Source organism: Theileria equi (assembly GCF_000342415.1).
Source record: "Theileria equi strain WA chromosome 2 map unlocalized gcontig_1105316255037, whole genome shotgun sequence".
Lineage (NCBI taxonomy): Eukaryota > Apicomplexa > Aconoidasida > Piroplasmida > Theileriidae > Theileria > Theileria equi.
In genome coordinates, this window is record NW_004668230.1 from 773,067 (window position 1) to 789,177 (window position 16,111).

General features: G+C 40.9%; 6 protein-coding genes across 6 annotated transcripts; 5 read left to right on the top strand and 1 right to left on the bottom strand.

Moving 5' to 3' along the window:
• Positions 1-139: 139 nt before the first annotated feature.
• Positions 140-1,565, bottom strand: BEWA_038400 (eukaryotic translation initiation factor 4A, putative). The gene is made up of 6 exons (XM_004833198.1): positions 1,151-1,565; positions 615-1,115; positions 456-581; positions 367-422; positions 278-332; positions 140-244 (listed from the first exon to the last, which is right to left on the bottom strand). Exons 1-6 carry the CDS (start codon positions 1,496-1,498, stop codon positions 155-157), a joined length of 1,176 nt encoding a protein of 391 aa, XP_004833255.1. The 5' UTR covers positions 1,499-1,565; the 3' UTR covers positions 140-154.
• Positions 1,566-1,728: 163 nt separating this feature from the next.
• On the top strand, positions 1,729-3,371 carry BEWA_038410 (conserved hypothetical protein; the record flags this gene model as incomplete). Its single annotated transcript, XM_004833199.1, has 2 exons — positions 1,729-2,090; positions 2,126-3,371. The coding sequence occupies 2 exons, from the start codon at positions 1,729-1,731 to the stop codon at positions 3,288-3,290; spliced, it is 1,527 nt and encodes a 508-aa protein (XP_004833256.1). The 3' UTR covers positions 3,291-3,371.
• A 35-nt stretch (positions 3,372-3,406) lies between these two features.
• BEWA_038420 (hypothetical protein) lies at positions 3,407-3,840 on the top strand (the record flags this gene model as incomplete). Its single annotated transcript, XM_004833200.1, has 2 exons — positions 3,407-3,608; positions 3,776-3,840. The coding sequence occupies 2 exons, from the start codon at positions 3,407-3,409 to the stop codon at positions 3,838-3,840; spliced, it is 267 nt and encodes an 88-aa protein (XP_004833257.1).
• Positions 3,841-4,031: 191 nt separating this feature from the next.
• Positions 4,032-4,862, top strand: BEWA_038430 (conserved hypothetical protein). Its single transcript, XM_004833201.1, has 3 exons — positions 4,032-4,228; positions 4,266-4,408; positions 4,450-4,862. Exons 1-3 carry the CDS (start codon positions 4,215-4,217, stop codon positions 4,803-4,805), a joined length of 513 nt encoding a protein of 170 aa, XP_004833258.1. The 5' UTR covers positions 4,032-4,214; the 3' UTR covers positions 4,806-4,862.
• A 2,731-nt stretch (positions 4,863-7,593) lies between these two features.
• On the top strand, positions 7,594-12,191 carry BEWA_038440 (ABC transporter, ATP-binding protein domain containing protein; the record flags this gene model as incomplete). Its single annotated transcript, XM_004833202.1, has 1 exon — positions 7,594-12,191. The coding sequence occupies exon 1, from the start codon at positions 7,647-7,649 to the stop codon at positions 12,189-12,191; it is 4,545 nt and encodes a 1,514-aa protein (XP_004833259.1). The 5' UTR covers positions 7,594-7,646.
• Positions 12,192-13,634: 1,443 nt separating this feature from the next.
• BEWA_038450 (hypothetical protein) lies at positions 13,635-15,818 on the top strand (the record flags this gene model as incomplete). The annotated part of the gene is made up of 1 exon (XM_004833203.1): positions 13,635-15,818. One exon carries the CDS (start codon positions 13,635-13,637, stop codon positions 15,816-15,818), a length of 2,184 nt encoding a protein of 727 aa, XP_004833260.1.
• Positions 15,819-16,111: the final 293 nt, after the last annotated feature.

The following is a 16,111-nucleotide window of genomic DNA, read 5'->3' on the forward strand; positions in this document are numbered from 1 at the left end:
GGTCCTGCATATGCAGTACAAGAATTACAAGACTATAGTAGCAATACGAGCACAACCTGCAAGCATGAGTAAGCTTTCCAGATACGAACAATATGTAAAATATAGGCTAGTAAATGAATAGAAAATACATTAGGGATGGTTTGCGATTTAAAATCTAAAGCAGTTCCGAAATGTTCATGGGCATTTCATCAATTTGAGTGGAATAATACTGTTCAATATCCCTTAAAATGCGAATATCATCATCCTGTAGGCATGTATAGGCAAATTCAACCACTACCTTTACAAAGTTGATTGCAACTCCTTTGCGACCATATCTTCCAGAACGTCCAATTCTGTACATCATACATTAAGTGTATACATCAATACCTGTGAATATAATTCTCACGACTGTTTGGAAGATCATAGTTTACAACGAGCGAGACCTACGCGAGCTGAGGTGAAGGATAGAAACACACCTGTTGGACATCAAGACCTCTTCCCCAAAGGTCTGTGGATATCAATACTCTCGATTCTCCCCTTCTAAACCGTTGCATAATATCATTGCGTTCCTTCTGAGACATTTCACCGTGCATTTTCACAACCTGGTAGATATGATATAGTGAAGGTTTTCTCACCTCAAAGTTGGCATCTTGCATCTTTTTAGAGAGCCATTCAACCTTTTCTTTGGTGTTGCAGAAGATTACAGCTTGAGTGATTATTAGTGACTGATAAAGATCACAAAGAGTGTCAAACTTCCATTGCTCCTTTTCGATGGAAATGAAAAATTGCTTGATTCCTTCTAGTGTAAGTTCATCACGTTTTACCAATACTTTGAACGGGTTGTTCATGAACTTGTTTGTGATCTCTATGACCTCATGAGGTAGAGTGGCCGAGACAACAACAACTTGAATGGTTGGTGGTAGATAGCGATATATAGAATAGACCTGGTCCTTAAATCCTCTGTTCAACATTTCATCAGCTTCGTCAAGGATGAGTTGCTTGATATTCCTGGTATTTAGGTGCTTTTCCGAGATCATATGGTTGACCCTTCCTGGTGTTCCAGAGACAATTTGGACGCCGGATTCCAGAGCCTTGATATCATCTGAGACCTTTTTCCCACCAATACAGCAGTGAACCTATGGATGGCATATTTCCTGTGGAATTTACTCACTTCTACATTGCAGTAGTCTCCCAGGGCAAGGCAGACCTTCTGAGACTGCTCCGCTAACTCTCTAGTGGGTGACAGGAGCAGAACCTGCGTCTCTTTAACAGTTGAATTGACTGTTTGAAGCGCTCCAAGGCAAAATACGCAAGTTTTGCCTGTACCGCTCTGGGACTGAATAATGACATCCCTTCCGTCCAGGATTGGCTTAATGGCACGCTGCTGGACAGCTGATGGCCTGTCAAACCCATAGGCAAAAATTCCCTTTAGGATCTCCTCCTTTAGTCCGAGATCTTCGAAGGAATCCACGACTGGGTACTCCTCCGAGGTCTCGTAGACGGTCTTCTTCTCGGCCATTTTATGTGAATTTAAACTGTAGGAATGAAGTTTCAAATGTCGAAATTCCCAGAATTTTACTCGTTCTGAAGGTCGCTCTCGAGGCCCGTAAGCCTCACAATAGCTACGGCCACCAAAGGCATACATTTTCAAGACACAGGCGCAAAATTTTTCATCATGCGCCGCTACCGTAAAAACTTGACGCAGATTTGCGGTAAAATCGCAAGATAAGATGAGTATAGCCGCAAACAATGACCAACTATCAAAAATGGCCAATTTACGCGACAAAGCGTATGGTAGAGATCATTCCTAGGCTTTGTGCCTTGGGTGAGAAGCAGACGGTCGTCACAAATGTCTTGTTCCACTGCTTTGGGTCAGATGTCACCGACACACAGGAGAACGTCCTCTTCAAAAAGGACTATGTCGAGACTTTAAACTACATCTACAATACGAGACTGCATGGTACTGACCAGGAAAAGTTGTACAGCCAAGGAGGATTCAGGGAGGTGGTCTTTTCGCCCTTTAACACTGACCTCTTGAAGTCTGTGAGCCCTGCAATACGTCCAAGACAAACCTTGCAGTTTATTTCGCTTTTAGAACAGTCGATAGAAGAGTAAGTTTCATTGTATATCCATAAATACCGCTCAGCTTCGCTCTGTACAATACCAGCGTGAAGGAACATGTTGACATTAATGGTCTATTCAACGCAGTTGGCACAGATTTTCTAAAGCTAGTAAAGATTTTGAGACTAAAACACAAATTTAAAGATGAAATTAGTTCATCTACAATTAATCGCACATTCAAAGACCTGCTGGACGCTGGATCCGATTTTGCAAGAATTGATGCTCTGGAATTTGCATCGCTTTTACTATCCTACAAGAGAGTTGATTTATTCACTCCATTTGTAGATGGATCCTTTAGACTAGTGGATATTTTAAAGCACATTTTGAGCTCGGAGTCGAAAATTGCCCTCGAGATTTTCTTTCAAATGCTCTCTGATAATGTGAAGCTTCAAGTATTGCAAATGCTAAGGTCAACAAATGCAGTTACAGGACTCCTAAAATATCCCTGGGGGCTCGTTGAATCGCAAAATTTGAGGGAAAGGCAAGTGTCCGATGGGCAGGATAGGGTAGACGTTACAATAAATAAACTTGATTTGGATCAGAGAATAGTCGTTGACAGTGTTGCGCATCTTTTGTACGTCTCCAAGTATTTCAAAAAGCTGGAATTTGATTCAGGGCATAAACCAACTTTGCTCTCCATATACTTTGAGTCTGATGTGCTTGTGACTTGCAACGATAAGATTGTATTTACCATTGATATGATGGTAAATGACATTTGTTACCAGTCGACTCTTTACGAGTTTTTGTCTTTTCTATGGTCATCCAAGAATTTCATCAAGGTTGGACACAACACAATGCTAAATATCGCAATGCTATCGTCTCGCTTCGACAAGCCATTTTCGGACTTTTCAAATCTGGTGGATTTGAATGACAAGAGAGTGAAAAAGGTGCAGAGTACCTTGGCACATTCTCACCAATCTGATGACCAAGAGTCAGCTGAAGAAGATGAAATGAGCATATTCAAGCCCACTGGATATACAAAAAAGTTGTCTGGACTTCTCCAAGAGTACAACATTCCAGTGATGCCACGGTCAAGACACTGGCATGGCAAACACAGACCGATTTCCTCCAAGAGAACAGAGTATTTGGTGAGTGTTGCCAGAGGTATTTTGCAGATTGAACACACGTTGAGGAGTGAAGGATGGTTCCCATGTATGATTTGCGACTCTACAACTGAACGGGAGGAATAGTTCCTCTCTTTTTTCAGCACATTTTCTCCCGTAAACTCGGAATTTTCGTTCCTCTTCCTCTTGATACCACACATTTACTTTAATTTCTCTCAAATAGTACATTTAAATTTTGCACAATGATAAATTTTGTTCCCAGTAGCATCGCTTGGCCTTCCAAGAAGCTCCTGCCGTGTAAGAAAAAGAGAAGCCACAAATGCATGTTCTATGAGCCAGAAAAGGCACGAATCAACCACGGCTGCGACAATAGCGTCTGTTTATGTCTAGCACTGGATAGGAATGCTGATGGGCCAATTGGTGTTGCACCAGTAAAACAACCAGGTGAGTGAATTCATCCCCTTTATGTGAATATTCAAGAACACCAAGACGCCAGAGACTCTAACTTACACAAAGAGTTTGTATTTTACCCTAAAAACACCGTCATCCAGCCTCTTTTTATGGGACGATGATTCAGGTTACTTTTCTCGCCAAGCTACATCACCTCGCAGGATTCATCATAAAGTATCCACTCTACAAGGAATCTCAGCACAACGGTACGGTTATTGTTGCTTAATCAGGTCTACGTCTCTACGGCCGTGCTGGAAGAGATCTTGTTCTACACAAATATTGCCGCAGTTTCCAGGCTACTAGTACCTCAATATCCACAAGGAAAGCGGGAAGACGATGATATACAAACCGATACTCGCGTTATAAACTGGTAAGACCTAAATTTATACATGTGGTGTAACTTGGCGTAGGAGTCTCGAGGTAGTTGAAAGATATATTAACAAGGCTATAGAGATAGCTGAAACACAGAGATAAACTTCTACCATTTTCATACATGTCATTTTCACCCATTGATCGCACTTTGACACCCGGGACGGTGTAGAGCTTTAATATAAGGACGTTTCAGGCCGCTATCCGCGACAGCGATTGCCAAATTCCGTGATGTTTCGTAAAAAGTATGACATGTATGAATAATCTAATTTAAATATACAGAGTAAGCCAAAACAACTTCTTTTACCGCAATAATGGTAACGAATCTTCGAAATCCCACAGTAAAACCGGCCACAATCCATCGAATTTTGACAAACACGTAAAGAATGATGATAATTACAAAGATCAACACAGAGAAGATGGAAGTAAGTTGAATATACAACGTATATAGTCATGAAATGTACAGGAGCACATTCTCATACAGACCCTGAGAAAAATGATCCAAAACTAAGAGAACAAACAAGCTCACACGGCGAAACGGTTGAAGATTTAACCAAGAGTATATTAAAGTGGCACGCTAGCCGATTTAAGGATATACGCAAGGCCTGTCTTGCCAACGAGACTAATCATAACGACGGTTTTGACACCAAACCTGTCCAAGATGTTAAACACGCAACGCAGCAGGAGAGTAAACAGGAAAGCTCGCCAGAGAATGGACACACAAAGGGATATCGGTCGAATAGCGGATTTGGGAATTATGGCTCAAACTTTAGGAGAGATAGGTCCAATCACGACAAGAGCAAATATAACAAAGATCGCTGAATATATATTAACAAACCCGCTGTGGAGTTGGGTGTATAATAAATTTGTTGAATTTTGTTAGTATATTGGAGATATGCAAACGGATCGTACAAGCGAAGCAAATCTAGGCAGGGATAGTAACTATATGGAATGAAAACAGAGTAGACTTTATACATGTTACTGTAGAGTATTCCTATGGAATTCCAATCTAGACTCATCCATACTGACCATTCTGTTTACATCAGTTGAGAGGTTGTAGAGTGGGTAGAATGAACAAGATAGTATGAAGACAATTGTATGGATGGAAGAACGATTTTACGGAGGGGATAATGATAGTATGAAATGAACTAGTAGAGAATACGGAGTAATTTTACTATAGTTGTGATTGTACAAATATACTAGTACGACCAAGAAAGAGGTTCCCATTGATATCTATAAGGTTCCCAATGAAGAGGAAGTTTCATCTGATTGTGAGGATGAATAGCTTTATCATTACTAGCATAATGGTGAAGTAATTTGCATAACCCTACTTAACCCTCCGGGATATAAAGCGCCCAAATATGAACCAAGAAACCCTGATATCACCAGTATCAAATATAATGGACAACCTAAGAGTGAATTCAATGATCCAATCAAAAGTTGTAAAAGTGTGACGGTATATTATCGGTCAAGTAATGATTATGGTAATCCGCTTTTCGTGCAATTAGGATCTGGAAATAAATATTACACGGATCCTGGTAGTGATAATAACTGGACAAATGCTGGAATAAAGTCTGATACTCTACATGAGGCAAGTTATTCACTAAACTGCCCATATTTTTGGTATTTCACAGAATACAAACTCTTGAGTGCCCTTCCTGTAGTACTCATCAAACATTACCCTAAAGTCTTTGCCTAGAAAGATTTTCCTAAAGCAGTTCACAACCCTGATAAATTTGTTGAAGACAAAGAATGGTCAGGATGATATAAAGGATATTCCAATAAAGAGCTCTTCCACGGTTTACGTTTACTGATATCCTGAGGATGAAAAAATTCTATTAATTCGTCTAGAACCCAAACCTGAAGAAGAAAAAGAACCCAAGGACATTCCTTTATGGTAGCAAAGAGTCTCAAACAGGTGAAACTGGAGGCTATTAACTGATAAACCATCAAACCCTGACTATCCCAAGATTCTTTCACTTTTAAAGACCGTAAACGGATCAAGTAAAGGACCCTCTGCTATATCTCCTGGAGAGGGTCCAGCAACGACTAGTATGGGCGATCTCAGTAAATGGCAAGAATCTTGTAATACGGAGCCCATTGTCACTACCAAGGACTCTGCGTAAGAATATTCCCATCTTGTTGGCATACTGGAATGCTAGGACTTTGTACTGATTTAGCTTCGCTTGTACGACCATATTCTCATACCACGTCTCATCTACTCGACATTAAACACATGCTAAATCCATTACATTACGGAATACAACAGGCACGACAAGGCTGGATAAACTACTGCGAAGAAGTTGTTGTCCACAAAGATTCGACATTCGTACCGCAATACTTGCAACAGGTTACTCGCCATTCTTTGGTTTGATTATGTATTCACGGTTATTTTCATCCAATCCAAAGGTAGTTTCTTTCCCATCTGAACAAGTAGAGCCCCCTAGGAAGAGACGTAGTACGCAAAACCAAATTGCGGAAGACTAAACCAGGGTAACAACTTGAACAAAATACAAATCCAAATAGTTTAAATTACAATTCACTTATCATATCGTACGGGGCTCGACTTTCTATAGCTCATTAATGAACTGCAAAAGTACAAACGCAAGGGCACGCAATATCGAATCATTGCCGCCAGGAGGCCAGGGAAATGCCATTTAAACTCTGAATAAGGGCTGTAATATAAACTTTCGGTTGGATAGCCGCTCTTTTTCCACCACCATTTATCCTGGTTCACGTTTGGAGTTTTAATACCCGTTATTTACGTTGGAATAACATCGCATTCGTTTATTATCCACAAATCGCACGTTCTTGAGGATTATAGCCGGAGGAATCCTCGAGTCTATCAATTCATTGGGATAAATAAGGAAGATTGAGATTATCGCCTATAGATGCGCTACAATATTGCAAAGTAGCTCCAAAATACGTTCATACGAGGGGCAGATGAACCAGGTTAGTGAACTAGATATTTGTCCGCTAGTTTCCATGCCAGACATTTTCAAGCCGCAAAAACATTTCCTTTTCAGCTGAGGACATCACGAACCATGTTCGCGTTGTATGACCATTGAGACGATTTCAAACGGATATCTCCCATCCCATTGACTATAAATCCGGAAAGGTACAGGTAACTTGCCAGACAGAGGTGCGCCAAGGAGAAGTGATTTAAGCCATAGAAAAGACAAGAAACAAAACCGAATAGTAGAGGGCTAAACTTAAAGCCAAGTATCCTTAAAGTTTAATCAGAAGTCTTTCTTTGACAAGCGGTTGAAGCAAAACAAAACCCCAATCAAGGCAGGGTCCTGCATGTGCAAAGTTCTCAGACCAAACGTATCCGGTCTCAATCATTTTTAGGATATAAACAGTTTGGGACAAGCGCAGTTATATTACCACAAAAGGTTTGGAATGTAGATCAGTCGTTACGAGGTTGCCGATTGGCATGATGAACGTGTAGGGCTTTTTACTCGTCGCACGGATAACGGTTAACATTCTGAAACCTGGACAGTTTTGTGGGATCTCGAGTCTTGGAAAATTGCTCACGCTAATAATCGCATTTTCCGTTCCGAAAAAGAGGGTGACTTCCTCCTCCAGTTGTCTAGGAATCTCAGTCTTTCCCAGTAACATTCTCGAACCCACTATGCAATTCTGAAAATATAGAATATTTCAATGGAGAATATAGCAGTTCCTCCGGAGAAAAGCTGCCATTTTTGGGAGAGCGAGGTGGAGCTGACCAGGAAGAAGACAAAAGAACCAGATGGTAGGCGGTTCCGCTACTTTGACGACAAGAGCATCTTCAACTTTGTATTCTTCATCTGGGCATACAAATGGGTTAAAGCAGCTGCCAAAGAGTACCTGGACCCTTATATGCTTCACCCTCTCCCACTGGCTGACCAGATTCTTATATGGCAGCCTATTCTTTCTAAGCACATTAGTGATGGTATAGCCAGCCTGGAGGCTTATGAATCCCTCAGTGAGGATGAGAAGAAGAGTGCCAAGAAACCAGTAAGATACATTCTGGCAAGGGCAATCTGGCTGACCTTTTGGAAAAGGTTGCTCGCTATTATAGCATGTGTAATAGTAATGAATGGCGTTGGAATGAGTGTCTCTATTTTCCTACACAAGTTGCTGAGCCTATTGTCTGACAGAGACTTTAGGTTCATGGCATTTTTAGGACTAGCTCTCTCCATCATTCTCATGGAATTGTTCAAGGAAATTTTCATGGACCACATTTACTACTATTTACAAAGGCTTACTGCTGTTATTGATTCGTGCCTTCGTGTCACGATTTTCCAGCACAGTTTGTGCTATAGGCGCAGCAGATTTAGCAGTTTTCCCGACGACTCAAACTCTTGCAGAAATGTCATTCACTGCTGTTCCGGGGAGGACGCATGTACGGATAACCCATTACTATGTCCAGCCAGACGTTACAAGAACAATAAAGTAACTCCCAAAATCTATTCCCTTATCTTAAATGACCCACATTACATTCCACTTTTTATCGAGTTCACAACCGGCATGATTGATTTTCTGACAGCCTTCACATACGGACTAATACTCATCAGCCAACAGTTTCACATGAAGGCACTCACTATCCTTATCATTTCTTTGTCTCTAGTCGCATGTATGTTCGTGATGGAACTTGTCAATGGTTTTGTTATGAAATATTTCTTTGGGGTTAGGGATAATAGAATCGCTAGGTCTGAGGAAATTGTTTCAGCCCTGGATCTTATCGAGAGAATGTCATTAGATGATATCGGCCACAATGCTATTACAGAGGCTAGGAATGATGAACTGGTCATTGTACCTATTCGTTTCTTCTTATCTCTCATGAACAAGGTCATCATTACTTCAATAATGTGCATAAACATCATTGTTCTAATTGATGACTTTGTCGGACAGGTTGAAGGTTCTACAGATGCAAAGGAGATCGATCCCTCAGGACTACTTGCCTCTATTTTCGTTCTGTTAAAGATTCTTGGTCCACTATACATGGTTCCTCTTAAACTCAAACTTTTAGTTTTTACCATAATATCCTTTTTGAGGGTGGAACGCTTCTTGAGAACTTGTTCACCAAACTTTTACATTCCTGATAACAAGTTTACTGGGAAGACTACTCTACCAGAGATTGGGCCAGGTAAGGATAAGAGCATACCCAAAGGACTGATGGTGATGTTTAAGAAGGCCTCCTTTGCCTGGGTCAATAGCAGGAAGGATCTCCTAGACAATACTGGTACTACTTGTCTTAGGAACCTTGACTTTGTCCTCAATACTGGTGACCTTGCCATTGTAACTGGTGCTCAAGGTTCTGGTAAGAGTAACTTTGTCAAGGCTATCCTTGGTGACATGACTCTTGTTGAAGGATCAATGGCTGTATTGCCTCTCTCTACCAACATGCCAATATTCTATGCTTCTCAGGATGTCTGGCTACAAAAGGGTACCATTAAGTCTAACATTACCTTTGGTCACAGATTTGATGAGGATGTCTACAACACAGTTCTGAAGGCTATTGAACTTGAACATGACATATCGACTTGGGAAGAGGGTGACATGCGTAAGATCTCTGAACATGGTTACTCCCTCAGTGGAGGTCAGAGAGTCAGAGTTGGACTTGCTCGTGCCATTTACGCCTACCTCATCTTTAGCGAGACTAATAGAGAGAGCGGATCTGACCATTCCTTCCTTGTAGCCCTTGATGACTGTTTCACTAGCTTGGATCCATTCGTGGCGAGGACCATCTTTAGGAATCTTTTTAATGTTAATGATGGATTATTGGCAAAGGATGATGTATCTGCAGTTCTAACGATTTCCAAGCGTATATTAGACGCTTGTGTATCATCAGAATCACCTGATTCATACCCAGATGCTCCAATATATTTTCTGGAGAACAAGGGTCTTGTGCAGAGCAACAAACTCAAGTCTTTGATAGAGCACGAAGTTGGCCATATTGAGCCTCCAAAACCTTCTTTTGACAGAGTGAAGCTTTCATCTGTATCACGTGATATCCTCAGAAGATGCAACTCAGATGACTATACTCGTGATGGACGAAGAAGGTCAACGGAATCTAGATATTCCGATTCTCCAACAGTTCAAGAGATACAAGATAAAAAGGATATTGGTAATAAGAACTTCAAGCCATATAAAGCCTATTTCCGGGCAACGGGTTGGCCTATTATCATCTTCTTCATATTTACATTTACTTTTGCAACCTTGGATAATACAAAATTTATCATCACCTCAAAGGTTTCAGATTCAGTCCTTGATTATGCGAATGAGCATAATCATACATCAGTTTCACTTGAGGATGTTAAGGAGTACTGCTACAGATCTTTGAGGTGGATCATCATTCTCTCGGTATCTGTTATGGTTGGAGCTTTCTTCCGTATAGTTGCGATGACATCTGCCTCCTTCAATGGCTCACTAAGGATTCATGAATACTGCATTAATTCCCTCTTTACCAACAATTCGGCTGTTTTAAGAATAAAGACGTCTCTTGGTAGCATTTTGACATTCTTGTATATAGATACGTTTTTCATTGACAACATATTTGGATATTTTCTCTACGATTCGTCAGTTTTTTCAATTGAAACTGCGGTCCATTTGTTGACACTATTCTTTTTGGTACCATGGGCCACTCCACTTGCTCTCATACTTTGCTTTATCATTCTTAGGTTCATAGTGTACTACTATGTCAGGTCCTGCAAAAACGCATACTTGGCACGCTTTGAAACATTTGGCCAAATTGACTCTACCATAGAAACGGCTATATCTGGCTTATCAATTTATAGGAGCTTCAAAAAGGAGTGGGAATTAGTTCATGCTATGGCAGAAAACGTTGATTATAATCTAAGGTGTTTTCTCTTCACATACTCTGGTATGGCTTGGGGAACAATTTCGTCCAGATTATTTCTATCACCATTGGCTTTGTTCATTCTTGTCTTTCCTCTTCTTCTTTCACGCTGGACCGAAACTGAATTACAAGTTGGATACTACGCCATGGCATATTCCATCTTCCTTAGCTTGAATACTTCATTTGCAAATTTCCTCAAACTGTACTGTTTGATGGAAATGCATATTGGTTCTGTCAAGAGATTTTCAAGTTTTATTCCTGAAAATACACCTCTAAAGTTTGCAAAGAAAAGGAACATTTATGGAACGGAAATTGTTGTAGACAGTTCTAAGGATTCAGATCACAAGAACCTGGGTTCGGACGTTGAGAAGTATATTATTTCCAGGCGTTTTGCAAGACATATTTCAAGGAGAGGCTTGTATTGTACAAGTCTTAGAACATTGCTCTTTAGGCATAAGGTTAATTTGTTTGACGTGTCCAAGTACACTACTTTGGGACATACTAGGGTTAAGTTGGATAATGTAAGCGCTCATAGCGTTAACAAAAAAACAGGAATGAAGTATGCTATTCTAAAGAATATTACTTGTTCTGCGGATACTTCGGACATTATTGGAGTTATCGGTAGAACTGGAGCAGGGAAGTCTACCCTATTGTCAGTGCTCCAGAATCTGGCGAATAGAGATGGTTCTGTATTCTTAGATGGCTGTGATCTGAATGATATGCCAAAGAGTGTGACTAGACAGATCATTGGAGTACTACCTCAACTACCATTTGTCTTTAGAGGCTGGACTGTACGTAGATTTGTTGACCCAAGAATGATATTTGAAGATGCTGATATTGAAATAGCCCTGGAAAATTGTGGCTTGCTCAAGTTTGTCGAGAATCTCCCGGGTGGAAAGGGTCTCGGCACCGTCATTATACCTGACCATTACCACGACGATATGCCAAGGCACTACAAAAGAGTCTACTACGGTCCCACTTTAAAGCCACATGGCGCCTCCTCTGTAGATAATGTTGACCATGGATCGGTGCTTTCAAACTCACAGCTACGTATGTTATCAGTGGCAAGACTGGTGCTCTACAGAGAATTCTTCAAAGTTCTTTTGGTTGATGAGCCTCCAGAGGATGAACTTGGAGCTGCTGCATCAAAGACTGCAGAGATTCCAATTTATGAACTCATAAAGACACACTTCCAGCACTGTGCAACCTTCATTGCAGCTCACAATACCGATGTTTTGCGCTTATGCACGTCAGTTTGGGTATTCCACGATGGGTCCCTAATTAGAACGTGCAAAGCTGAGGACATTGCAAATAGCGATTCTCTATCAAAGATCATAGAGGATTGCATTACCACACACGCTTAATGCAGCATGTCGGTTTTAATAAAATTTAAAACCCACTGCCCTGCCATATTGGCATTATTTCAACTACTCTAATTTGAACGTTCTCTCTACTCATGGATTCCACGGATACACATTTGACTGTCCATATCTTATAGTGTCTATTCGTGGTATCTAGAGATGATAGATGGGGAACATGTATCTGTGGAATCCATAAATGTCCCTGTGGATGCTATTCCTTCTCTTCTCCCATTAGTCTCGTGGAGGATTTCCGATTGGCCTTCCAGCTACACATTGTACATAATCTGATGGAGTAGATAAAGATGAATATAAAATCTCTAAATGTGTAAGAGAACAAGGAATGTTTGGCCATTTATAGTGATAATTATCCCCATGGTCTTCTCTTCCTCAGTTTATTCCTTCATAGGAGTACTTACCGAGTCATCAATACGGTTTATCTATAGATTACAATGGTTACAATATGGATGGTTAGTGACTCGACGCAGAGTAGCTAGAAACGGAGTGTTAGGAGGAGGAGTCCAAGGAAGAGTGCCTCTAAGGGACCATATACAGCAGAGGCGTGCTACTAGAAGCTATAGGCGTATGTAATGGAATGGTAAGAGTGTTACATGTATATGGAAGGTTATATTATGGTCAATAACGGGATTTTATATGATCACCTGCTCTCTCTGCATAGTACAGACCATGTCTATGGATCACATAAACTGTCTGTACTACATTAAAGAGACTTTTCGGAGTATATAAGGACAGAGGAGGTCCCGAAGAATGAGGGATGTGAGCTATGGAATAGCGAACAAGCGACCGTCAGGGAGCCTAAGGAAGAGAAGGATTCCTCACTGCGCAAGTACGACTGTAAGGAGTACTGAAACAGGTGACCTACCGACGTCAAAGACTAGGTAGTATATCACTATGGAATGAACAAAGTGAATGGAAGAGTGATGCGAATTCATCCTAAGATGAACGAATTACCATTACGAGATTCTTAGCATCAAGTTGTATAATGAAACAATAGCAAGATGAGCATACGCGACCGTAGGGAGTTCCTAGAAGAAGGGTAGACCAGGTAGTATGACAACCATCCGACTGGAGGAAGGATAGGAATTATGGTGACTATGAGCTTAGTGAGTAGAGGAGAAGTGGCGAGTATACTTCAGTATAGGAGCTGCAAAGGCGACCAACGTGAGTCTGTGTATCTCTATAAATATAGGAAGAGTAGATTACAGAAGGAAGCATTAGTGTGTCCATAATGACACGGCTCCATACTACCAAACAGTAAGTTACTTGTGAGGGAGGATGAATGTATGGATGAGGAGTAGCTAAGGATGATTTCTCCTTTACTAATTTAATGAGCAGATATTAAAGATATAGTATAGTACGGAGATATCCTACCCATTCAATTTGCTATATAAATTTAAGAATGAGCCTGGATACATTTGATGGCGGAGGATGAGCGGGGGGATTGACATCTCCAAAAAATGTGATAAATTTTGTCAGGAAAATGAAGATATAGTTGTAGAGCGTGGATTTGTAGGTGACCTTTCGGAATATGGCTATATCACTCATAAAGGTATAAATGAAGCCCCTATAGGTCCAATCAGATTTGGAGAACAACCCATCCAAACTGATGATGGGAGTCCCCAAGAAGTAACTATTTATTACTATCGCGAATATGATAACGATCCGAAAACAATTAAAAAGCCCCTTTTCCTGAGGGCAAAATACAGAGAACTGTATCATCTGTATGAACATACCAGCACTGGGGATAGCATAAAGTGGCATGATATTACTTTTGCTGGTGAGATTCCACAAATCCCAGTGGGAAATCAAACAAATCCTCAACTTACGAAGAAGTTAAAGAGTCAAGCATGCAAACTTTACAATCTTCATTCTGTTAATATTTACAAGAAAAATACCTATGAATGTGCATGCGGTGAGGCCAAGGTTACTGTTGAACCAGAAGGTAGTATTCCTGGATATAAAACGTACAAACATTCGTACAGTACGAATGCAAACTCCGTCAAATACAGGAGTGTTGATCTGTTATGGAAAGACAATGATGATCAACCCATTACACTTGATGCTGATCAAACTCCCAATCTCTATGCGTACTACTGGGATGAGGATACCGATCACAGAAAACCCCTTATTATGGAAGTATATGTTGGAGGTACGGGCTATGCGGGTACGCCAATTTCTCTAGGTAATGACGGAAAGGAAGGGCACAGTGAGTGGAGTATGATAGACCTAGGATCTGTATCTGTAGAGACGCTCCATGAACAAAAATGCAAACTTTTCAGCCCACTTGTCATAAATGTCTCAGCAAAATATGGAGAATCTTATCCAAATGAGTATTGCAAAGATAGAGACTGTAAGAATGGATCTCCCAAGGATATAAATGTTACCGGTTATGATGGAGTAAAACTAGAGGGATTTACTGCCTTTAGGCACACCTATGGCGAGAAAGGAGGTAATAATACTTTTGCCGTAACTGGTTTCACTAATGGACCTGGTGAAGATCTGGCGGGATTCTTTCCAATATGGGACGTTAAAGATGTAGTGGTCTTCTTTGCAAAGTGTCAGAAAGATGCTAACGGAGTTACCAAAACACCTCTCCTTGTCTATGTTGAGAGTGATGGTGGGAAGACTCATAGGTGGTATAGGAGTGAGAATGGTGGTAAGTGGGAAAAAGAGGGTAGACTAAAAGATAAGGATCCAAGGGAAGCTGGTATTCTTGAAACTACTCTGAATGGTATTAAAAAGAGACTACAACTTAAGTGTCCAGAAGATATAGCGAGAGAAAAACAACGAGCTGAAGAAGAAAGGATGAAAAAGGAAGAACAGGAAAGAGTACAGAAGGAACGGGAGGCTAGAGAAAAACTATTGGGTCTTGCCTCTACACTTGGAGAAGTATCTGGAAAAGCTCTTGGTCATGGACTAGTTATAGCTGGTGCACTTGGTACAGTTGGATTAGAACTAGCCCATAGCCTGGCTGACAAGGTTCTTTGTACCACTAGCGCTTATGGTAAAGATGAAGGTAGAGGATCTGAAGACCGAGAAACTGAGGAAGAGGAGGAAAATTGTGCTGAAGACTCAGGCCTTGTTAATGATACTGGTGAAACTAGGGTCTATGAAGAAGGTCAACAAACAGCTTCTCAAAATTCTCCCTCTACATCTCTTGAAGAAAAGGCTGATGATGTTCCATCTGATCATACTACTTTTCAAACTCCTCTTCAACAACCTGGTCAAGCTCCTACTGTCTCTCTACCTCAAGCTTCTGCTCCCATTACTCTAGACCCTCAACAACATGCTGATACTGTCTCATCTGGCCAAGATAATTCTAGTGCTCAAGGTGGACCTGGAGAACAAGGCTCTGGTACTACTCAAACTGGTGCTGAAGGATCTGCTCCTCCTCCTGCCCCTCCTGAAACTAATCCTCCTCTTCAACCTGAAGCTGCTTCTGACCAACTTACTGCTGAACCTCTTGTTGCTGGAGGTCTTGCTACTGGTCTTGGCATATGGTCCATCTCTGGTATATCATCGGGTACCCTTACCGGAGCTGGCGCAACCTTTTTTGGAGGATTCAAACTTTATAATCGCTATAAAGGAGACCCCTGGGTTAGACAGATTTAATGGCTGTCTATGGATGGATACCCATAAGGAATCTATACTGAGTAGTTGGTCTTAATTTCATCACTTTACCATAATCAGGTAAAGTTTGTAATAATATCCCACAGAGTTTCTTTTGCGAAGTCTTACTCCTAAGCGATATTTGCAAAATGTGGTCCTAAACCTTGAGACCTTCAAACTAGAACTTTGTATCCTATCATGCTACAATATTCTATAAAGTATCTATAGGCATTACCCCTTATTCTCAATCTCCAAGATTCCAGAGTGATTTCCATGAGGAACGGACCACATCCTAT